At 44.5% G+C, this 23,930-nt stretch overlaps 1 protein-coding gene across 4 annotated transcripts in view; it reads left to right on the forward strand.

The window, feature by feature from the left end:
• The window catches only part of LOC112263846 (myosin-10), a 91,799-nt gene that overhangs the window by 58,243 nt on the left and 9,626 nt on the right, over window positions 1-23,930 (forward strand). For 2 of the 4 annotated variants that reach the window (XM_042303503.1, XM_042303510.1), the window contains exons 14-36: window positions 1,338-1,456; window positions 1,755-1,907; window positions 2,892-3,080; window positions 3,262-3,435; window positions 4,315-4,429; window positions 10,672-10,865; window positions 11,098-11,219; window positions 11,360-11,429; window positions 11,609-11,769; window positions 12,142-12,250; window positions 12,410-12,541; window positions 13,063-13,269; window positions 13,496-13,633; window positions 14,007-14,130; window positions 14,686-14,857; window positions 19,076-19,288; window positions 19,566-19,710; window positions 20,508-20,714; window positions 20,846-20,950; window positions 21,202-21,354; window positions 22,528-22,776; window positions 23,015-23,227; window positions 23,628-23,840. In XM_042303503.1, the coding sequence (XP_042159437.1) occupies window positions 1,338-1,456; window positions 1,755-1,907; window positions 2,892-3,080; window positions 3,262-3,435; window positions 4,315-4,429; window positions 10,672-10,865; window positions 11,098-11,219; window positions 11,360-11,429; window positions 11,609-11,769; window positions 12,142-12,250; window positions 12,410-12,541; window positions 13,063-13,269; window positions 13,496-13,633; window positions 14,007-14,130; window positions 14,686-14,857; window positions 19,076-19,288; window positions 19,566-19,710; window positions 20,508-20,714; window positions 20,846-20,950; window positions 21,202-21,354; window positions 22,528-22,776; window positions 23,015-23,227; window positions 23,628-23,840 (3,677 nt within the window). The remainder of the gene's footprint in view (window positions 1-1,337; window positions 1,457-1,754; window positions 1,908-2,891; window positions 3,081-3,261; window positions 3,436-4,314; window positions 4,430-10,671; window positions 10,866-11,097; window positions 11,220-11,359; window positions 11,430-11,608; window positions 11,770-12,141; window positions 12,251-12,409; window positions 12,542-13,062; window positions 13,270-13,495; window positions 13,634-14,006; window positions 14,131-14,685; window positions 14,858-19,075; window positions 19,289-19,565; window positions 19,711-20,507; window positions 20,715-20,845; window positions 20,951-21,201; window positions 21,355-22,527; window positions 22,777-23,014; window positions 23,228-23,627; window positions 23,841-23,930) is intronic. The other 2 variants (XM_024440506.2, XM_024440525.2) reach the window with 1 other exon arrangement.

The raw sequence follows: 23,930 nt of genomic DNA on the forward strand, positions 1-23,930 counted from the left end.
TGGCAGTTGTCACATGTATTAATGGAAGCTCCTCACATTCTCACGCTCAGACCTTATCGTCCTCCTCCTCATCTTCCTCCCAGACCTGTGCTAACCAGGCTGGGTCACACGTCAGAGCTGTAACGATTTAACCTTCCCATCTCTCCCTGGCCCTGTCACACACCTTCAAACAATATCATTATTCAGATTTACTCCCCTACTTTACTTCGAAGAAAGAACAAACGAAAAAGTTGCCTCTGCCGCGCGTGTTACTGCTGCATTCCTGATATTTAAAGAGGAGAGGGTAGCAAGTGCGTGTCAATGCCGGGGCCCAGCCAGTTATTACCAAATGTGGAAAACAGATCTAGGACAGAAGCAGATGTTTTTAGCAGGCTCTGCGCTGGCAACTCTACCCCTGGAAATGATGCAGATGGTATCGTTCTTACCTCTCCAGAAGCTCCCGCTGTGACAAATATTTAAAATTCAAACATCTCCCCCAGATCCAAAAGACAAATATCATTAAAGCCGTTTTGACATGTCTTAAATCAAGTCTGTGTTGTTAACCCATGGGTGTTCTAAATAGCTGTGTGTTTAACTACCCCCTACCCTGAGCTCTAGTCCAGACCTGGGTTCAAATACTATTCTAAGTTATTTCAAATACTTAAGCTGTGGTTGGTTGAGCTTGCATTTTGCAATGGAACCAATACAAAATTCCCAAAAGTGCAAACCCCATTCACCTGACACTCCAGACAGACTAGAGCCAATGCCCAAACTACTTGAAATATTTCAAATAGTATTTGGATCCAGGTCTGCTCCAGGCATACCTTAGAGTTACTGGACTGGCAGGGGGAGGCAGTCAGTACTTGCTTATTATTCTTTACCATTAACGGTCAAATGTGAGCAACTTCTGGCAGAAGGGGGAGAATGTCATTCTTAGCTACCGACCATGTGGCGCTGTGGCCTGCTGCCAGTGGTATGTATGCCTTTTCTGGTGGTCTCCAGCGGTGGTGGAAAGTCCTATATGGTTTTTACTGTTTTCCAACTCACTGGCGTTTATGGGAATTGGAGGATTAATAGGGTTATCTGTCGGGTCTATATAAAAAAAAATAAAAAAAAATAAATAAAAAATATATATATATATATAATCATATCCCAATAACATTTAACCTCAAATGTTGCTACTTCATTCCCTGCTACTGATTTGAGTCTATGTAAGGGATATTTGAGTATTGTAAAGTTATTTGTGTTGCCTGTAATCACATCTTGAGAACGAACGTTTAATGTTACTACTGTTTTCCCTTTTTTCACCCCTCCTCTATCTCCCTCCTCCTCCTCCTCCTCCTCCTCTCCTCTACCAGCGGCCCAGAAGTTGTGCCACCTGTTGGGGCTGAACGTGATGGAGTTCACCCGGGCCATCCTGTCTCCAAGGATCAAGGTGGGACGAGACTACGTCCAGAAGGCCCAGACCAAAGAACAGGTAAGACACAAACGCTACGCCACAGAAGCTCTCATTGCTTCACTCATCACTCCTTTATAGACTCACTGTACTGCTGACTCTGGATCAGGATAAGGTTTGTACTGTGGGGTGTGTTTCCCGTCCACCTCTGTGTTAGATTTAGAACAATAGAGAGGTCTAGCCGCGCGACCCCAAGGCTGAGAATGGCAGACTCACTTGCCAAGTCTTACCAGAGAAAGACAATCTAATAAGGAATGCATATTTCTCTCTCTCTTTCTCCCCCTCTCCCCCACCCCTCTGTCTCGTTTTCTCTCTCTAGGCTGACTTTGCAGTGGAGGCTCTGGCCAAGGCCACATACGAGCGTCTGTTCCGCTGGCTGGTCCACCGCATCAACAAGGCCCTGGACCGTACCAAACGCCAGGGGGCCTCCTTCATCGGCATCCTGGACATCGCTGGCTTTGAGATCTTCCAGGTACTTAATTGCGTAGGCCTCTACAGGTACTTAAATACATGGGAAATAAGGCCTCCACAAGGTCCCTCCATCTCTTCCAGATACAGAGAAAACCGCTAGAGAAGAGAGAGGGGACTTGGTTTAGTTCATCCTCTCTATGGAACTGGTCATCTGAATGGTCTAAGGATGTTTTTTTTGTGGGAAAATGATCTGATTGACATTTTTGGGAAACAGCTGATCATTTATCCTGTGGACCAATTGCACTTTGAACCCATTCCCTCCTCAGGGTCAAATATGGGAATCTCAGCACTTCTAAAAATGCCTCTTGGATGTCATCCTCATTTAGTTTTATATCATTCACACCAAGGTCATTAGTTGGTCTATGACTTGATAGACGATAGTTATCATGCGAGGCTCGTTCAACAAGAGGCGAGTTCAGACGGTTCAAACATTGTTGACATGAACCTTGTCGTCGATAAAACACTCGATTTCCCAAGATCACTAAATCTTGTGCTGAAATCCCAACATGTCTGTTTCCCTTCTGGTTTGTGGCAGCTGTTTATTCCCCCACTAAGAGCTTTGGCTGCAGCGTTGTAATGTTGAGCCAAAATAACAGGAAAATAAATCACGATCCCTGGGATCAATTTAGTGAGAGCAAACAAAAATCAATCAGCTGCAGTTATTGTTTTGGCTTATTGGTTAAAAAGACAAAACCCTCATAGTTCAGAACGAAGACTGTAAAAAGCAGTAGGTTACCGGTGCCAGTTTGAGCTGAAGGAATCTCACCATCTTGGCTATGGAGAAGTGGTATTCATTGGTGTTTCATAAATTAAATAATGTAGTCTTGTTGATTTTACATATCTGAAACTCCTTACGAATCAATTTCCCCCTTTGGATGAATTAAGAAATTATCCATCTTACTGCTTTCTTCACTTTTGAGACAAAGTTCCTTGAGTTTCTGAGTTCTAAAAAGATCAAATCAATGTGTATTACTTTCTCCTGTAGCTGAACTCGTTTGAGCAGCTGTGCATCAACTACACCAATGAGAAGCTGCAGCAGCTGTTCAACCACACCATGTTCGTCCTGGAGCAGGAGGAGTACCAGAGGGAGGGCATCGAGTGGAGCTTCATCGACTTCGGCCTGGACCTGCAGCCCTGCATCGACCTCATCGAGAGGCCGGTCAGTATCCGTTTAGTGAGTGTGTGTGTGTGTCCTGTGTTGTTGTGCTGTTGTCGATACTTGGGTCATGTTCAATGAGCAGCTAACGTTTTGAAACAGAGAGAATCAGTAAGGAACGTTAACTAAAACAATTTGTTTTCTGTTTTTCCCCGGTGTCCTATTGAACACGGCCCTGTTGTGTGCTGTCATCCTGCAGGCGAACCCTCCTGGTGTGCTGGCTCTGTTGGATGAGGAGTGCTGGTTCCCCAAGGCCACAGACAAGACATTCATCGACAAGCTGGTCCAGGAGCAGGGCACCCACTCCAAGTTCCAGAAGCCCAGACAGCTAAAGGACAAGGCTGACTTCTGCATCATCCACTACGCTGGCAAGGTACGGACCGGTGAGATTACATATAGGTGGTGGAGGATAGTTTAAGGGACAGTTTAACATTTTTTTTGTAACCCAAAGATTGGTGTAAAAAAAAACCCATCGAGAGTCAAAGATTAAACATGTACAATACACTGGGATGGATTATAGACAGATTATTTTCCCCTGAGGCAGTTTTTGGGGCTATTTTTATGTATCCACTTACAAATTACTTTGGATTACGTCATCTGCACTACTTGTAGACCCCAGAGCCTTTGGCTTGTAGTATTCTTGGAGGAACACCAGGTCCTTTCAAGCTGCAGAACTTACTTCTAGACCTTCCAGATCTTCTGATTTCTCCGAGGTTTTCCCCTTGTATTGGTCTTGGAGACACACCAGGTCCTTTTGGAAAGCCACTGTTATAATGTGTCCTGAGGCATTGTCTGTTCCATCACTAGCCCCTATCCTGTTCCCATCAACCTCTGGCTGCTGTATCACTCTTGACGCACAACTTCTCTTCTGTGGTATTCAAATTCCGCAGGAGTATAGTCCTGGTTTTATGTATCAGATATGTGGGAGAAGGTTTGGCTAGTAGCTCTAGCGTCCAGTCAGTGTTGCGCAATTAGAGACCCGGGCCCCTTTCAGTGCAGGCAGTCCTGCGGTACACCGTAACCACATCTGTTCAATATTATGCAGACGTCGTCTTTAAACACACTTTCCTGGAATGATTTGGAGTCTTATGTCATCTCCAGTGAAATGAATTTGGAACCTCAACAGTCATTTTGTTTGTACATCACCACTCTCCGACAGTTCAATTCAATAAACTTTATTCATCCCGGAAGGGCAATTATTGCTAATATCTCTCACGGCCTGGATGGTTCTGACCTTCTCCCCCCTCCCCAGGTGGACTACAAGGCAGATGAGTGGCTGATGAAGAACATGGACCCCCTGAATGACAACGTGGCCACGCTGCTCAACCAGTCCACTGACAAGTTTGTGGCCGAGCTCTGGAGAGACGGTAAGTTACGTCCCCGGTCCCTGTCCTGTCCACATGGTTAACAGAGAAGGAATGTGTTAGCACTGGCTTGATGATTAACAGTTATTATTACTTAGATTGGTTAATTCATCATAATTCAGGCCTATTTGTTTTAGGGATTTAGGGACAATGTTTGCTGCTTATTTAGCTAACATGATACTAATAGTAATCAGTCTGACTTCAGCCTTCTAACCTCTGTTTGTGTTTTCACCTTTTTCTGTTTTCATTTTCTCTTCTGTCAGGTGTTTTTATCCCCCTGTCTCTCTGTATCGTAGAGATACAGAACAATGTCACTTGTCTTGATGAGCCTCCAGGTGAATGTTATGACTGTAGCTGTAGAAGATTCCATGCTTAGCAGCGCAGCATGGTGTTGTCCATAGAGATGGATGATGTTTTATGTTATGACATGCTGATGTAGATCCATGGCTTATCAGCGCAGCATGGTGTTGTCCATAGAGATGTATGATGTTTTATGTTATGACATGCTGATGTAGATCCATGGCTTAGCAGCGCAGCATGGTGTTGTCCATAGAGATGTATGATGTTTTATGTTATGACATGCTGATGTAGATCCATGGCTTAGCAGCGCAGCATGGTGTTGTCCATAGAGATGTATGACGTTTTATGTTATGACACGCTGATGTAGATCCATGGCTTATCAGCGCAGCATGGTGTTGTCCATAGAGATGTATGACGTTTTATGTTATGACATGCTGATGTAGATCCATGGCTTAGCAGTGCAGCATGGTGTTGTCCATAGATGTATGACGTTTTATGTTATGACACGCTGATGTAGATCCATGGCTTATCAGCGCAGCATGGTGTTGTCCATAGAGATGTATGATGTTTTATGTTATGACATGCTGATGTAGATCCATGGCTTAGCAGTGCAGCATGGTGTTGTCCATAGATGTATGACGTTTTATGTTATGACATGCTGATGTAGATCCATGGCTTAGCAGTGCAGCATGGTGTTGTCCATAGATGTATGACGTTTTATGTTATGACATGCTGATGTAGATCCATGGCTTAGCAGCGCAGCATGGTGTTGTCCATAGATGTATGACGTTTTATGTTATGACATGCTGATGTAGATCCATGGCTTAGCAGCGCAGCATGGTGAAGCCTACCTCCATACAGAGGCTCCCGTCGCTTCTAGGCTGCATGTCATTGTTGGTCGACGCCTATGTCTCGGTACTAGTATAGTAGTCATTAGGCTAATGGATGGCAATACCTTTCAGTAATGCTCTTCTCCTGCTAGCATAAGATACTGCCTACTTAGACTGAATTGGTCTGAAAAGCCTGTATTATTGTTTTGTTCAATTCAAATTATTTAATGATTACACCATGAAGAAAATACAACAAAACAATAATACGGGCTTTTCAGACCAATTTAGTCCACTTCCCGGAGAGTAGTTATGGTATAGGTACCTAATCATTTGGTCACGGGACCTATTTTGTATTAGAACCAATACTGAAGTGTCTGACAATTTACTACTTGAGAATACGGGAGACCTAATGTCTTATACAGACTGGTGTCACGCTTCATATATCCTTGTTGTTGACAACACAGACAACCGGAATTATTCACAGATGTCTTCCTATTTCCACACAATCTGTCACGGTTCCCTGCCCCAATAGGGCATAAACCAAACATTCTCCTTATTGCTGCTGCTTATACACACAAATCACATTCAGAAAATATTTGAATATCTTTTTGCTTTTCTAACCGTGAATGAGGCTCTCCTCCAGAACTTATAGGCAACCTTCTATCTCCATCCACGTTCCTCCTTTGTCCTTCCCCATGGACTACTTCTCTACAACCTACCATACTAGTACTCAAGCATGACACTTTATCCATACACACACACATACACACACACACACACACACTCTACGGCTTCACGGCCATTGCGGCTGGGGCTTTCGTCCCACTTACGGATCTCGCAGGGGAACACCCCCACTAGAGACCTATCCTAAACGGACTTACCTTACTCTGTAGTGTCACCCACGGAACTTGCAGAGAACTAGCTCCACTCGGAACCTATTCTTACGGAACCTACCCATAACCCTATATTTCTATGGATCTTGCAGAGGAACACCCCCACTTGGGACCTATCCATACGGAACCTACCCTCCCCCAATATTTTACGACTGGTCGTAACACGATGGGACTACTGAATAAACTTAGGCTTTCTAGGTCCGTGTCCTATAATTCGTTCAGCCTATGACTCTCATCTCCCCAAGATGTCAGAATGAGTGGTAACAGGTGTAGGAACTGTGCCTACCTTGTTTTTGGTGCCGGCTCCTGTTTCACTGATTCGGACTCTTTAGTTTGACTGTAAATCGTGGTGAATCCTGCCGACAACGCCAACTGTTAGGTTCTGAACTAGCAGAGTAAAAACTCACGGACAACTAGAAAAAGCTCAAGCCAAGTTTATTCACCCACTGGGTCATACAGCTGCAAAGACAAAGACATGTTTACACAAGCACATATATTTATACCCTCCTACTAGGAGGAGTCAACTGCTTGCACATCTAGACAGCCAATACACCTATGTTGCTAATCAGTAACTTAATTGGTTCCTCTCACTGGTGTCGTCATGGCCTTGCCTGATGCTGGAACCTTCGTGGGCGTGGAAGTATGTGTGTGTGGGATAGGACTGTTCCTTCTCACTTCATCTGACCTGACCTCGGGCTTGAATTCCTAGCTCCTCCCTAACCCACGACTGACCTACATTATCAGTGACTGAAACCAGACCGTTGCCCTTTGCCTCCCTCCTTAGGAGCCATGAGATTTAACAATAGCATGTTTGACAGAATGTCAACTTTCTGCACTCCCTCAGTCAGTAACATTCCATAAACTTAGTTCCTATCCACCCTCCATTGACCCCAACATATACATTCCTTGTACATGTACAGTAATCAAGAAGTTCTGGTAACATGAAGAAGTATATTTCAAGCTAGAATCCAACAATAGTGACAGAATCACACATTACTTTCCATTTTTTTTTTGTATCCTCGGCTATAGAAGGTTGCAGCATAGAGACAAACCAAAGATATCCCATATGCATCTGCGTCACATCTTTCCCCTGCATTTTACAACTTGTTTCTAGCACAAACATTGCGTTATTGATCACTTTATATATATAAAAAAAAAAATAATAATATACATTATATGTGTATATATATATATATATATATTTAGCTAACAAGGGGCAGGCCTATGCCATTTTCTTTAACAAAATCCACACTACCCTTGCATACCACCTCAATTCGCGCCCTGATTTTAAGTTCACACACCAAGCTCTCCACTGACACAGATATTTAAGGAGTGTAATGGTGACTGAAGGAAATGGCTGACAAAGTCTATGGAAGGTAGACTACAATTTAATCTGTCAAACAGGTAGGCCTACTTCTTATTTCTTAAATAGGAAGAAATAGACTCCAACACAAAGCCCTCTTGTTGTTAGTAGCCTGAAGTCAAATTAAAATGAAGATCATTTAAATGAATTAGGACTTGAATTAGCCTTCCAGCACCCATGCGCTGTCCATCTCCGCGGCTGCCACTTCACCGTAATGTAAGCTATGTAAATGACTTGAATATGGCTTATTGTGAGGTCAGTAACTCTGATAAATAGCTTCATTATGGGCAACGAAACATTTGTTTTTTATTCAAATCAATTATAGCAGTAGCAAGCTTACCTCCGGTCCTCCTTCTCGTCTTCAAGCTCTTCCTCTCAAACTGAACAGGACATCAGTAGGGCTAGTCCGCGCACACAAACATAGTATTTTTGGGACGAAGCCTTTGACTTGCCTCCTGAAGTGCCACCGTACACAGCACAACCATTGGTTAGGCTGAACAAAAGATTTTAGGCCTACATCAACAAGAGCAGGGCAGGCCAGCCTGTCAATTGCAGTGTGTAAGTATAACTCTCCCTCGCTCTCTCTCACTCTCTCTACCGCACCTACTGTCTCGACCTCTGAATGCTCGGCTATGAAAAGCCAACTGACATTTACACCTGAGGTGCTGACCTGTTGCACCTTCTGTAACTACTATGATTATTATCTGACCCTGCTGGTCATCTATGAACATTTGAACATCTTGAAGAACAATCTGGCCTTAATGGCAATGTACTCTTATAATCTCCACCCGGCACAGCCAGAAGAGGACTGGCCTACTCCTCAGAGCCTTTGTAGGGGATTTTCCTAGCCACCGTGCTTCTACATCGGCATTGCTTGCTGTTTAGAGTTTTAGGCTGGGTTTCTGTATAGGCACTTTGTGACATCTGCTGATGTAAAAAGGGCTTTATAAATCAATTTGATTGATTGGTTGAGAGTGTAGCCTGGTTGTACACCATCCCAGCAGCGCAAAAACATGAGAAGGAAGTACATTTTATGAGTAATATAATGTTGCTCTGTGCTTTTCCAAGCATACTCTTCATATAGCCTAGGCTTATAGCATATAGTATAGTCTATGGATCATTTTATTGAGACCACAGTAGTGGCACCTGATATTGTGCACCAAGCAGAGAATCAGGGAGGCGGGGCAGCATCGGGCACACATCCAGATATAATAAGCAACTAATTCTCAAACACTGAACAATACACTTTTAGAAAAAAGGGTTCTCCGGCTGTCCCCGTAGAATAAACCTTTTTGGTTCCAGGTAGAACCCTTTTTGGTTCCAGGTAGAACTATTTTGGGTTCCTTGTAGAACCCTCTGTATAAAGGGTTCTACATTGAACTCAAAAGGGTTCTGCCTGGAACCAAAAAGGCTTCTTCAAAGGGTTCTCCTATGGGGACAGCCAAAGAACCCCTTTAGGTTCTAGATAGCAACTTTTTTCTATGAGTGTATGACATTTAATCTATTCCGAATGACATGACCCTCCCCTGGACCAAATAAAAAAATACTGAACCCTCCCCCTGACTGAAATTGAAAAAGCATTTTCCTCCGGGTAATAATTGTGTAAATTTCGACCGCTTCCTTACAGTATGGTGGAAAGGTTAAGAGCACTGGTTATTCAGTATTTCGAACCAAAGCCTGTTCTCCTTTCTGGAATCTGTATTTTTATTAAGGGTTGTATTCCCTTTCCAAGGCATATATTTAAGCGTAAAGGGAATTAAAGAATTGAGGCTTGACTGAGGAAAGATTAATGGCATTCATTTCCCCCTTTTATTTTTTCAAAGTAGCAGAGAATTGGAACCACATGTAATATTTGGCATTTCTCTTGGCCCGATTCTACAGTACTACAGACGTTGATACACAGCAGGTGTGACAGTGGTACAATATCTACAGACTGAATGCAAAATGTCTGGAACTTTGTAGGACATTCCTGGAGTTTTGTTTGCCTGAAAACATAGGAGCCAAATAACACAATTGGAGGTTGGATTTTGATGAATTACCTGTATGGACTCTTGGATAAACAATGGTTAATTCATCAGCATGCCTTGTATCAAAACTGTTTTATGCAACGTGTTGTAAATATGACGCTTGTCAACACACCAGCCCAGCAATATTGACACACCAAAATAAAACAAGGCATGTTGTGAATCTGAAGTTATGGATATGATGTGACCCTGTGTGACTGACTGTCCGATTATGCTAATATGATGCAAAAAGCCAACGTGTACGAAAGGTCCCAGGCTGTGAAATCAATGCCTTTTGTTTCATACCAAAGAATAGGCCTTTCATTTGTGGTTATCCTAAAAGGGTGTCACTCTGAATGACTGCTGAAAGGAGTAGTGTGAGAACATACTGCTCAAGAAGACTAGCAACCATCCCTCCCCTCATCAGCTGTACCGAGCCTAAGGAACGTTTACGAATACAGACCCTGGAACCAAGCATGCATACTGTATAGCAGTGGTTCCCATCTCCAGTCCTCCAGTACCCCCAACAGCACACATCGTTGTCGTAGCCCCGGATAAAAATGCCTGATTCAACTCATCGAGGGCTTGATGATTACTTGACGTGTTGAATCAGTTGTGCTTGTCCGGGGCTACAGTTTTAGGTGGTCCTCTAGCCCTGTCCTTGCCCCGTCCCCACCAATCCACAGAGGCTGCCAGTCATACCTAGTGGTCCTCATCTATCCACACCCGCAGCTGACACACATTGCTGCTGGCTGCTGCTACTCCCGGCATCCTGTGTCTCTGTCTGTGATTTAGCTCCCAAAACCTCTCTCCAAGTCCCCCCCATTCTAACTCTTTTCCTTCCCTCTCTCGCCAGTGGACCGCATCGTGGGCTTGGACCAGGTGGCGGGCATGGCGGAGACGACGTTCGGAGCCACCTACAAGACCAAGAAGGGCATGTTCCGCACGGTGGGCCAGCTCTACAAGGAGTCCCTCACCAAGCTCATGGCCACCTTGAGGAACACCAACCCCAACTTTGTCCGCTGTATTATCCCCAACCACGAGAAGAAGGTGAGTAGTATATCCTGTCATACTTTACATGTCAGTCTAACTATACCAGGCCACCTGTTCTATACTATAGCCAACAGGGGTGAGACTTGAATTGATCTCTTAATTTCAGGGTTTTCTCTGAGTATATGTTGCTAGACCTTCTGTAGGTTAATAGGTAATAGTCTTTGCTTGTACACGTGTACCAGATTTGTGCATTATTTATTTATAACACTTCATCTCTCTCCCATGTCAGGCTGGTAAGCTGGAGCCCCACCTGGTTCTGGACCAGCTGAGGTGTAATGGAGTTCTGGAGGGGATCCGTATCTGCAGACAAGGCTTCCCCAACCGCATCGTCTTCCAGGAGTTCAGACAGAGGTAACCACGGAAACAGGACACATAACTATTGTGCTTGTGTTCTTTGTCTTCACTGTGAGCCGACTAGACTGCCCTCACTTACAGTGATCTCTGGGTATATGCCAGTGTGTTAACTCCTAATACTTCTCTATTTATCCCAGGTATGAGATCCTGACCCCTAATGCCATCCCCAAGGGCTTCATGGACGGGAAACAGGCCTGCGAAAGGATGGTAAAGGGCGTCCAGTCTTATCTATTAACTAACACAATGAGCAAAAGTTTTGAAACTTATGAAAATATGACTTGTCATTGCACCACCCTGTTTAAAATGACACAATTAACAAACAAAAAATATCTGATTTGCATGCTGACTTTTCTCATTTACTCGTATTCTCCTGTGTATTGTAACAGATCCGAGCGTTGGAACTGGACCCCAACCTGTTCCGTATCGGCCAGAGTAAGATCTTCTTCAGGACCGGAGTCCTGGCTCACCTGGAGGAGGAGAGAGACCTGAAGATCACTGACATCATCATCTACTTCCAGTCTGTCTGCCGCGGCTACCTGGCACGCAAGTGAGTCATTAGGGTTAATGATGGATTCAGAACTTAATTCATATTTATATAGCCAGACCTTCCAGACTTCCAGACTTCCAGACTTCAAATCACTTTACATAGTAAGTACCATGACTCAGCAGTCTGTCCCCTATCACTCAGTCAAGTAAGTTTAAATGTCCACCTCATTACTGAGGCATGTTCATGCCCTTTGATTTCAATGCAACTCACAAAAACGACGGCATAAGTACAGATAAGTTATGATGTTGCTAAAACGGTATAAAGTCAAAATGACACTGTGTGCGTTATGGTTTGGGATACAGCTGTGGCCAAGTTAAGTAGTGAAAGTAAAGCTGTATGGGATATCAGTCTCTTAATTATGCATCTCCTCAGGGCGTTTGCTAAGAAGCAGCAGCAGCTGAGTGCTCTGAAGGTCCTCCAGAGGAACTGTGCTGCCTACCTCAAGCTGCGCCACTGGCAGTGGTGGAGACTCTTCACCAAGGTGAGTGGGGGTTTTACTGATGGAGCGTGCCGTGAGACCACATCTACACCCACTGTTAACAGGATGCATATGGCCATTTCTCTACACCTTATCCTATTCCCTTCTTCCTTTCCTCCCTCCCCTGACCTTGATGGGACCCTCCTCCTGTTTCCCTTCCAGGTGAAGCCTCTGCTCCAGGTGACCCGGCAGGAGGAGGAGATGCAGGCCAAAGACGAGGAGCTGGTCAAGGTGAAGGAGAGACAGAGCAAGGTGGAGGGGGAGCTGGTGGATATGGAGAGGAAACACCAACAGGTGAGTTACTACCTGGAGCCCGTACCTGAACCCAATGCTATGGTTCCATACCTCAGTCTAGCTATTCTTCTGAAATATGCACTGCTGGAGAGAAAACAACATATGAACTTGCTCCAGCCGTTGTGAATGTTGTTGGCTTCCATAGTTCATGCTGTGTAGTAGATGTCCAGTCACTAGGTTTGAAGGTTGAGTAGTATACTCTTAGAAAAAAGGCTTCCAAAGGGGTTCTGCTGTTGTCCCCATAGGAGAAACATTTTCGGTTCCAAGTAGAACTATTTTGGGTTCCATGTAGAACCCTCTGTGGATAGGGTTCTACATGGACTTCAAAAGGGCTCTACCTGGAACCAAAAGGGGTTCTTCAAAGGTTTCTCCTATGGGGACAACCAAAGATCCCTTTTCGGTTCTAGATAGCACCTTTTTTATAGGCTTGAGGAGGTTTGACCTTTCAACATTCTAATCGAATAACATCTAGAAAAGAAGCGTAGGTAATCTTGGCTCTCTATCCTCTGTGTCCCCCACAGCTCCTAGAGGAGAAGAACATCCTTGCAGAGCAGTTGCAGGCGGAGACGGAGCTGTTTGCCGAGGCGGAGGAGATGAGGGCCCGCCTGGCCGCTAAGAAGCAGGAGCTGGAGGAGATCCTCCACGACCTGGAGTCCAGAGTGGAGGAGGAAGAGGAGAGGAACCAGAGCATGCAGAACGAGAAGAAGAAGATGCAGACCCACATCCAGGTCGGAGAGAGAGACGCATATATGCACATATGGATGCAGCATGGACACCTGCGCTCACACACACAAACACACACACACCATCAGTTCATGAGTTAATGTTGGTTTAGCTGGAATTCATTCAAACTAAAACTATTGATAACTTCAGCATTGCAGTACATATCCTTGTGCTTAAGATACTGAGTGTCTCTGTTGGTTGAACATATGTATGTCCATTGTCTATCCATAGGATCTAGAGGAGCAGTTAGATGAGGAGGAGGCAGCCAGGCAGAAGCTGCAGCTGGAGAAGGTGACGGCCGAGGCCAAGATCAAGAAGATGGAGGAGGACATTCTACTGCTGGAGGACCAGAACTCCAAGTTCCTCAAGGTCAGAGAAGAATGCACACTTAAGCCTGATTTACACCTTCTGCTTCCAAACCGTCCGCTAGGTCCTCTCGAACAAAACGTAATATCGAATGTCCCCTCCCAACACTGAATGCTGAACCCTGTGTGAACGGTAGCGGGCATTTGATTGAAGCAGAAGGCATAAATTAGGTATTAGACCTGTATAGAACCCTAAAGGGTACAGGGAATAGTAGAGATTTTTAAGATCTTAATCTGATACAAATTATTTATTACAAGATGCCATGAAGGAGAAGCTAAAGAACCACATGAGGCTCTGGAGCCACACGTTGCAGACCCCTGTTGTAGAAAACTGTAGAGAGGTTTAACATCTCTCCTCTCCTCTCTCCACCAAACAGGAGAAGAAGCTGCTGGACGACCGTGTGGCCGAGATGACCTCCCAGCTGACGGAGGAGGAGGAGAAGGCCAAGAACCTGGGAAAGGTCAAGAACAAGCAGGAGGTGATGATGGTCGACCTGGAAGGTAAAGGCTTCACGTGGCTCTTCCTCAATTAGTCTCCTCGATTCCTTGCTCTCTTTCTTCCTCGCTCTCTTTCTCTACCTTCATTGGAGGAGAAGGTCCAAGGTCCTTCCCATCAGGCATTCTTCTCCAAAGCGTTTTGATGATGCAAGGAATCGAGGAAAGTTGTAGAACTTACTGTAACTCCCTCAACATGGTAGACGTTCAACTGCATATAATAACATTAAGATGAGACTACAGACTAGATAAGATGAAGGCTTCTCTGGTAATGTGATTCTGCGTATGCATAGGAATTCCATTTCAGTTCGGACACCACAATGACTTAATGGCTTACCAAGCTGAAGAATCTGGTTACTTCTGCTTAAGTGGAATGTTGGAGGGGATACTTTTGAGTGCTGGGCCTACATCTATTTTCATTGTTTGGTTGACCCCGCTGCCCTTCCACCTTGTGTGTGTCTGTCTGCGTGTGTGTGTGTGTGTGTGTGTGTGTGTGTGTGTGTGTGTGTGTGTGTGTGTGTGTGTGTGTGTGTGTGTGTGTGTGTGTGCGTGTGTCATCAGAGCGCCTGAAGAAGGAGGAGAAGACTCGTCAGGAGCTGGAGAAGGCCAAGAGGAAGCTAGACGCTGAGACCACGGACCTCCAGGACCAGATAGCTGAGCTGCAGGCCCAGATAGAGGAGCTCAAGATCCAGCTGGCCAAGAAGGAGGAGGAGCTACAGGCTGCTCTGTCCAAGTGAGATACTCATCTCCAGCCCCAAAATGGACTCTCAATAACGAAATAAGAAAATGTTTTGAAACGGTGAAATCAAATTAAATGGAGGATGCACTATGTGAAAGCTACCTGGATCAATAAGCTTTGCCCACCATGCAGGCCGGTACCGCGCATGTTGCCTGTTCCTATGGCAACCTGCCCGACCACTACTGTGGTCCAGTAAACCATACCGGCTAGATCTGCACCCACACATATACTCCCACTTTCATCGCCTGTCCCCATAGCAACAGTCCACTCTACAGGGCCCAAGCAGTTGAGACCCGGCAGGCACACACACATTAAATAATACCACAGTTTACTAAAGAATACTACAGTACTTACTATAGAATTCTGTAGTATACAGTAGAATAGTATACTACACACTGTAGAATCCCTCAATCGTGTGTAGTACTTAGTATAGAATTGTGTTGTATACTGTAGAATACTATACTACACACTGTAGTATACCTCAATCATGTATAGTACTTACTATAGAATGTTGTAGTATACTATAGTTAATACTACAGTATGCTACAGACCACAAAAACACTACAGTAATGACTGTAGTATATACACAGATTAGCAGGTGTTGTAGCAGGTGCAGCGAAATGCTTACGTTACTAGTTCCAACAGTGCAGTAGATTGTAAATACTACAGTACACTACAGTAAAGTCCGCAAAAACACTACAGTGAATACAATATTATTTAACCACAGTATACTACAGTATTTTTTCATGTGGGCAAATACCCTCATGTTGGCTTTGAACTCAATATGTAAAAGCAGCCACACAGTCCAGCTGCTTAGTTGTTCAGTGGCATCGGTTCACTCTAAACTTAACTAATGCCTTCCTTAGCCAGCATAGCAGCACGCACTGCACTATCAGCCTCACTAGAGACATAGCACACACTATTGAGATTGATGATATGCCCCATCCAAGTCTCTCACTGCATTTCCCAACGGAAAGGAAAAGGAATCTCAGCTTGGGCATGGCAGCCATGACGGATCGTCTCACACCTCAGAGGGATTTGGTCACGGAATCTGTTTGCGCTTCACAGACGCTTATTTTTAATAGCTTCTGAACAGGACTGCCGGACTCAAGGAAAACATTACCAGGTTTGGCTTGAAAAAGACCTGTCTCTTGGAAGAAGGAGAAAGAGTGCATCCAAGTATTACCTCAATTGTTCATTTAACATTCTTTGTAATCCGAAGCCAATTCAGACCTAATTTAGTGGAAAATATTAATGAGCAACACATTTGGTGTCACGTTCAATTAAGTCCCTTTTGATTAGGGAAACTGAGACCACGTACTAATGAGCTCCTCCTCTGGCTGCAACAGAGGTCATTGGCATGAAGGTGAAGTCCAATCATTCAGGTGGTGACTGTAGCGAATTCAGATGTAGACAGTGGCAAATTCAGGTTTAAATAGTGGCGAATTCAGGTGTAGACAGTGGCGAATTCAGGTGTAGACAGTGGCGAATTCAGGTGTAGACTGTAGGCCAATGGAAAACAGTCTCCCCTAAATGACCTTCTGAAATCATCACTTGGTCATAGGCTAGTTGATTAAACCGTTACTTAGGCTACAGTATTCCAGTTGGAATTTTATGACTGTTTATAATTGTAGGGCTACTGTATTACCAGTCTGGACAGTTGCTATTTGACTATAATGTCTCATTAGTAGCTATATTATTATTCATGGCTTCATCAGTGTAATACCTAATTGGACATGGAGTCATTATTTGGTCCTGGCAAAGGCACAGGCCTCTTCAGAAGCTCTTAATGCAGGAATGTCTAAGGAATGCAGGCAGGGCTCAGGAGTCAAATGAAAGTTTATTGGTTGCGTACACAGATTAGCAGGTGTTATAGCAGGTGCAGTGAAATGCTTATGTTACTAGCTCCAATAGTGTAGTAGAATGTCTCTCAAACACAATACACATACACAAATAATGAAAATTCAAATCAAGAAATGACAGAACGAGTCCAATTAACAATCCAGGGGTAGATAAAGTGGGGCAAAAAAGTATTTAGTCAGCCACCAATTGCAAGTTCTCCCCTTAAAAAGATGAGAGAGGCCTGTAATTTTCATCATAGGTACACTTCAACTATGACAGACAAAAGGAGAAAAAAAATCCAGAAAATCACATTGTAGGATTTTTAATGAATTTATTTGCAAATTATGGTGGAAAATAAGTATTTGGTCAATAACAAAAGTTTATCTCAATACTTTGTTATATACCCTTTGTTGGCAATGACAGAGGTCAAACGTTTTCTGTAAGTCTTCACAAGGTTTTCACACACTGTTGCTGGTATTTTGGTCCATTCCTCCATGCAGATCTCCTCTAGAGCAGTGATGTTTTGGGGTTGTTGCTGGGCAACACGGACTCAACTCCCTCCAAAGATTTTCTATGGGGTTGAGATCTGGAGACTGGCTAGGCCACTCCAGGACCTTGAAATGCTTCTTACGAAGCCACTCCTTCGTTGCCCGGGCGGTGTGTTTGGGATCATTGTCATGCTGAAAGACCCAGCCACGTTTCATCTTCAGTGCCCTTGCTGATGGAAGGAGGTTTTCACTCAAAATCTCATGGTACATGGCCCCATTCATTCTTTCCTTTACACGGATCAGTCATCCTGGTCCCTTTGCAGAAAAACAGCCCCAAAGCATGATGTTTCCACCCCCATGCTTCACAGTAGGTATGGTGTTCTTTGGATGCAACTCAGCATTCTTTGTCCTCCAAACACTACGAGTTGAGTTTTTACCAAAAAGTTATATTTTGGTTTCATCTGACCATATGACATTCTCCCAATCTTCTTCTGGATCATCCAAATACTCTCTAGCAAACTTCAGACGGGCCTGGACATATACTGGCTTAAGCAGGGGGACACGTCTGGCACTGCAGGATTTTAGTCCCTGGCGGCGTAGTGTGTTACTGATGGTAGGCTTTGTTACTTTGGTCCCAGCTCTCTGCAGGTCATTCACTAGGTCCCCCCCCGTGTGTGTGGGGGGTAGTTATTGTGATCATTTTGACCCCACGGGGTGAGATCTTGCGTGGAGCCCCAGATCGAGGGAGATTATCAGTGGCCTTGTATGTCTTCCATTTCCTAATAATTGCTCCCACAGTTGATTTCTTCAAACCAAGCTGCTTACCTATTGCAGATTCAGTCTTCCCAGCCTGGTGCAGGTCTACAATTTTGTTTCTGGTGTCCTTTGACAGCTCTTTGGTCTTGGCCATAGTGGAGTTCGGAGTGTGACTGTTTGAGGTTGTGGACAGGTGTATTTTATACTGATAACAAGTTCAAACAGGTGCCATTAATACAGGTAATGAGTGGAGGACAGAGGAGCCTCTTAAAGAAGTTACAGGTCTGTGAGAGCCAGAAATCTTGCTTGTTTGTAGGTGACCAAATACTTATTTTCCACCATCATTTGCAAATAAATTCATTAAAAATCCTACAATGTGATTTTCTGGATTTTTTTTCTCTTTTTGTCTGTCATAGTTGAAGTGTACCTATGATGAAAATTACAGGCCTCTCTCCTCTTTTTAAGTGGGAGAACTTGCACAATTGGTGGCTGACTAAATACTTTTTTGCCCCACTGTATATTAGAGTGAGTATGTGTCAGAATCCATAATAATAATAATAATAATAATAATAATAATAGTAGTTTAATCTAGCCTGACTGCCAGCAACAACACATATTCAATCTCATTATGGCCCCGCCCGCAATGGCATTTCTACTGACAGAGAAAGGCACAGACAGACACGGTCAAGAAACCCCCTGCTCGGACACACACACAAACACACACACACGGCAGGCTGACTAACACACACGGGTCCTCATGAGCTCACTCGCTGGAAGGTCGATCACACTGCCACCCTGTGTTCACTGGGATTTTTTCACCACGCTGAAGTCTCACTTGCTAGGGCCTGTATGATTTTGAAATGATCAGCCATTTTTGGAGATTTAGAGAATGTGCAGTAATTTCATGTAGCAGTTTTATGTACCATGATTTTACCCAAAATGATCCTAACATTTGGACATCTCTGGTACTATAGAAGCACTGCTCAGATGAAATCCCCACAACATGATTTCTCACCTCTTAATTGAAATGGAATGTATCCTGGCATTAGCTAGCTAATCTAATGATTTCTATGTTGTTTGGAATTGATTTTGGAATTGATTGGTTTGTTGTGTGTGTGTGTACCAGGGGTGATGAAGAGGCGGCCCAGAAGAACAACGCTCTGAAAGCTGTGCGGGAGCTGCAGGCCCAGCTGTCAGAGCTGCAGGAGGACCTGGAGTCAGAGAAGGTGTCCAGGAACAAGGCAGAGAAAGTCAAGAGGGACCTCAGTGAGGAGCTGGAGGCTCTGAAGACTGAGCTGGAGGACACTCTGGATACCACCGCTGCCCAGCAGGAGCTCAGGTACTGGGACACTGCTTGTCAGATGTACTGCTCTCTGCTGGGCTGATACACTTATATGTTTACTGTAGTCCCAATATGTTTATTTGGTGCTTTTAGAAAAGGATAAAGAGCCGATGTAGGGTCGCACTGAAAAAGTGGCACTGTCATAGTTTGGCAAAGTACCTGCGTGTGTATCTGCATGAGGGCTATGGAGAGACACAGCACCTCAGGGAGGTGTAAGGTTTAAGGGTCTACCTTCCTTCCTAACCCCTCTCTCCTCTCCTTTCTCTCCTCTCAGGACCAAGCGAGAGCAGGAGGTGGCTGAGCTGAAGAAGGCCATCGACGAGGAGACCAAGAACCACGAGTCTCAGGTCCTGGAGATGAGACAGAGACACTCCACCGCCCTGGAGGAGCTGTCTGAGAATTTGGAGCAGGCCAAGAGGGTGGGTCTATAATCAGAGACAATGCACCTGTCAATCATCTAGTAACATATCATTACATGCTTAGCAGGCCTAGAGGCTAGGTCCACCATCAGACATGACACCTGCCAACCATAACGTCGTTATACAATAGTAACACCACATGTTTAGCAGGTCAAGAGGGTGGATCTCCTCCAACAATGTATATAAAGCCTGGATTGCTGATATGTATTGGCCATTGAGAGGCTTTGAAGCCACCGGTCGGCCATATTGACACTCCCCAGTAGAAGTCCTCCATAGGAATGAATATGCAGTATTTAAATGAAATGTTTCAAGGACATAATGACATGTATTTAAGTAAGTTGTCATGGGGACAGTAGCATTAGTAATCTCTAAAAAGTATAGTGTTTTTATATTTGATTTTCATTAAAAAATATATATATATATTTATCTCACAATAAAATGTAAACATATGCATTAAGGTGTTTCTAATAGAATACACGTGGCAAAAACGAATGTAGACATTTAATAAATGCATTTCTCTAGCTTCCAAACTATTTTTTTTTACACTCCCAAGATATAGGCACGGTGGCTTCAACACAGCACCCCCTATCAGTCATCTAATGTATATATAAATCATTGGTCGCTACCTGAGAAAATAGACCTGTCAACATAACGTCATCTCATACAGTAGTAACACTACACTATCACTTCTTTGCTAAGCTGGCCAAGAGGACGGGCCTACCCAACATACCCTCTGTAAAATTCTCTCATCTCCCCAATGTATACCACAACCCCTCTCTCTCCTCTTTCCGCTGCAGTTCAAGTCCAACCTGGAGAAGAACAAGTGTACCCTGGAGAGTGACAACAAGGAGCTGGTGAGCGAGGTGAAGGGGCTTCAGCAGGCCAAGACAGAGTCAGAACACAAGAGGAAGAAGATGGAGGCTCAGCTGCAGGAGTTCATGGCCCGAGCCACTGAGGGAGAGAGGGCTAAAGTGGAACTGGCCGACCGCACACACAAACTTCAGGTTAGAGGCCAAGTCAACGGACCGCGCTGTCTGTCGTTGTCACTATGTGTTGGAAGTCAATTGGTTTCTCAAAATGGGAGTGAATATGCTTTCATGTGACTATGGAGATATTTATAGACCTTTTTCTGTAGACGGAGCTGGACACTGTCTCCGCCCTGCTGGAGGACGCTGAGAAGAAGGGAATCAAGCTGGCCAAGGATTCAGCCGGCCTGGAGAGTGCGTTACAGGACACACAGGTGAGCAGAGACTCCTTATACGTCATTACATGCTCTAATAGTTGAAATAGAAGTTGGAGGTATTGTAATATGCTATGGAAGCAAATGTCCTTTGATGAAGCTTCATTATTGGAGACACTTATAGCTAATGCCATAAGTGTTGGCTGTATAAACAGCATATCACTGTCTCCATCCAACGAGTCTCATTGTAAGTGATGTTTCACTACCGTTGGGTTTTTGCGTCTTTTGTGTGTGTGTGTGCGTGCGTGTAGGAGCTGCTCCAGGAGGAGACTCGTCAGAAGCTGAACCTGAGCTCTCGTATCCGTCAGCTGGAGGAAGACAAGAGCACCCTGCAGGAGCAGCAGGAGGAGGACGAGGAGGCCCGCAGGAACCTGGAGAAACAACTGGCCACGCTGCAGGCTCAGGTATGGACCCCACTGTTATTCTTAATGTTTCACTGCCAATAGGACAGGGTTTTCCAGCTGTGAACACCCACCATTTACTGCAGGTTGTGGTAGCTAGATTCCTTACTCACGAAATAGGTATTGGGTATAAGTTGAATACAGTGTTGGGGAGAAGTAAACTACATGTAGTTCTACTAGTAATCTAACTACATTTTGCAGTAGCTTGGTGGTAGTTGAACTAAATTCAAATCTAGGTAGTGTTGTCAGTAGTTAGGCAATAAATGTTTTTATTTTTCAGCATCAGACCTGCCTAATTCTCTCTTGGAACATCGTTTTTGTTTAATAGGCTAAATAACACATTCTGTTAACATATGACCCTAAAGTGATCTATTCTTGCTATTTGTAGTGTACGACATATCAGATTTACATATCATTTTTCATGAAGTAGTTTGGATGTAGTTGTCATGGAAGTTACCACCAGGGACACCTGAAGTCAATTTTAAATGAATCATTCTTTATTAAATGGATAGGTTGACTGGATAGGTCACAGTCAAACTAAAGTACCGGTCTGAAGTGAGCTCTGGCGGGGCAGTCCCGTTAGATCTCTTATATACAGCTTACACAGACAAGTTATATTTGCATGATTTAGCTTATTCATAATGAATTCATCATTAACGTTTAGTTCATGCATGTGACAGACCAGTACCTCAGGAGGCTTCTTCTCTCCAAGCTGAGACCTTGAAACTGAGATATCCCTTTCCGTTCTCAAAATAAGGTTCTGGGCGTACTGCCAAATTGCAGATACTGGTCGTGAGGGTTCCTCCCGGGCACGATCAGTCACTTGCATGAACCCAGTCGAATTGTTTATTAGAAAAGCACAAACATAAAATGTTCCTTCACACACATCGAACTACTTTTTTAAGGTCACTTTAGTTAAGTCAACGTATATTTTTCTTAAGGGTAGCTTTAGTGTAGTTTAACTTATTTCACTGTGAAGTAATTGCTATCTTGGTAAAAAATACATTTTCATAGTAGCTTCCCCAACACTAAGATGATGTAATGTGGTTTTTCAAAAAAAGACCACTGTCATTTTCTGTATATCAAATGCTCACTCAAAAAGCTGTGAACATTATTTCCTCATGTAAGAACCACAGAAAAAACAACAACCTGAAAACCTTTGTGTTCTCTACCTAGCTGTTTGAGTCGAGGAAGAAGCTGGATGAGGACTTGGGGACCCTGGAGTCTCTGGAGGAGGTGAAGAGGAAGCTGCAGAAGGACATGGAGCTGACCAGCCAGCGGCTGGAGGAGAAAGCCTCCGCCTTCGACAAGATGGAGAAGACCAAGACCCGCCTGCAGCAGGAGCTGGACGACCTCATGGTGGACCTGGACCACCAGAGGACCATCGTCTCCAACCTGGAGAAGAAGCAGAAGAAGTTTGACCAGGTATCGTATCATCTCCATTTGTCTTTATCCTTTCCTCTATCTTGCTTCCTTTTCTCCCTCCTCTCACCTTTGCTTATCTCCTTCCCCACTCCGCAAAATAAAAGTGGACCTGCCATTAATGAAGGAATGGCTGTTTTTGTGATTTCTTGATTCCAATGATTGCCTTTGTTAACATTAACTTACCAGTAAGACATTGCTTGCCATCCTTCTTCATCACTATCTTCTCCCTCTATATTAGCTCCTGGCTGAAGAGAAGACCATCTCTGCCCGCTATGCTGAGGAGCGTGACAAGGCCGAGGCTGAGGCCAGGGAGAAGGAGACCAAGGCTCTGTCTATGGCCCGGGCTCTGGATGAGGCCCTGGAAGCCAAGGAGGAGTTTGAGAGGCTCAACAAGCAGCTGAGGACTGAGATGGAGGACCTGATGAGCTCAAAGGACGACGTGGGCAAGAGCGTACGTAGTTTAAACCCCCCATACAGAAGCTGAAGGTTCATAAATACCTTATACAACCCAGTCCTAAGCCTTGACTTGGCTAGGCTCATCCAATGAGGATTGATAGAACCAAAATATATAGGTTTTGGTATGTTTCTTCCAATATGGCCACCAATCCACACACCACAGAATGAGTGAGAATTCCTGTGTTACAGGAGCTGGTGGTGGTTCCTAAACGTTGTTGGAGACCGTAAACACATGAAGCCTTCTGTAAATTACTTCATTTTGAAAGAACGCTGTCCACCCACCATAGAATGTTGCTTTGAGTGAAATTTTGTTTGACTAATCCTATGGGATGGCTTCCTTATGACAGAAAAGAGATGTTGCTGCTAAAAGTCTCTCCACGTCCCCCTGTGTGTAGGTCCATGAGCTGGAGAAGTCGAAGCGCACCCTGGAGCAGCAGGTGGAGGAGATGAGGACCCAGCTGGAGGAGCTGGAGGACGAGCTGCAGGCCACGGAGGACGGCAAGCTGCGTCTGGAGGTCAACATGCAGGCCTTGAAGGCCCAGTTCGACAGGGACCTGCAGGCCAGAGACGAACAGAACGAGGAGAAGAAGAGGACGCTGGTCAAACAGGTACAGAGACGAGCAGAGAGGACTCTTTTTGGGGAGTAACATTCAGACCTCTAAGAGAAACTCAGCTGATTTAGCCTGGCCAACAGTTCG

This window comes from Oncorhynchus tshawytscha, linkage group LG02 (genome assembly GCF_018296145.1).
Source record: "Oncorhynchus tshawytscha isolate Ot180627B linkage group LG02, Otsh_v2.0, whole genome shotgun sequence".
Classification (NCBI taxonomy): Eukaryota; Metazoa; Chordata; class Actinopteri; order Salmoniformes; family Salmonidae; genus Oncorhynchus; species Oncorhynchus tshawytscha.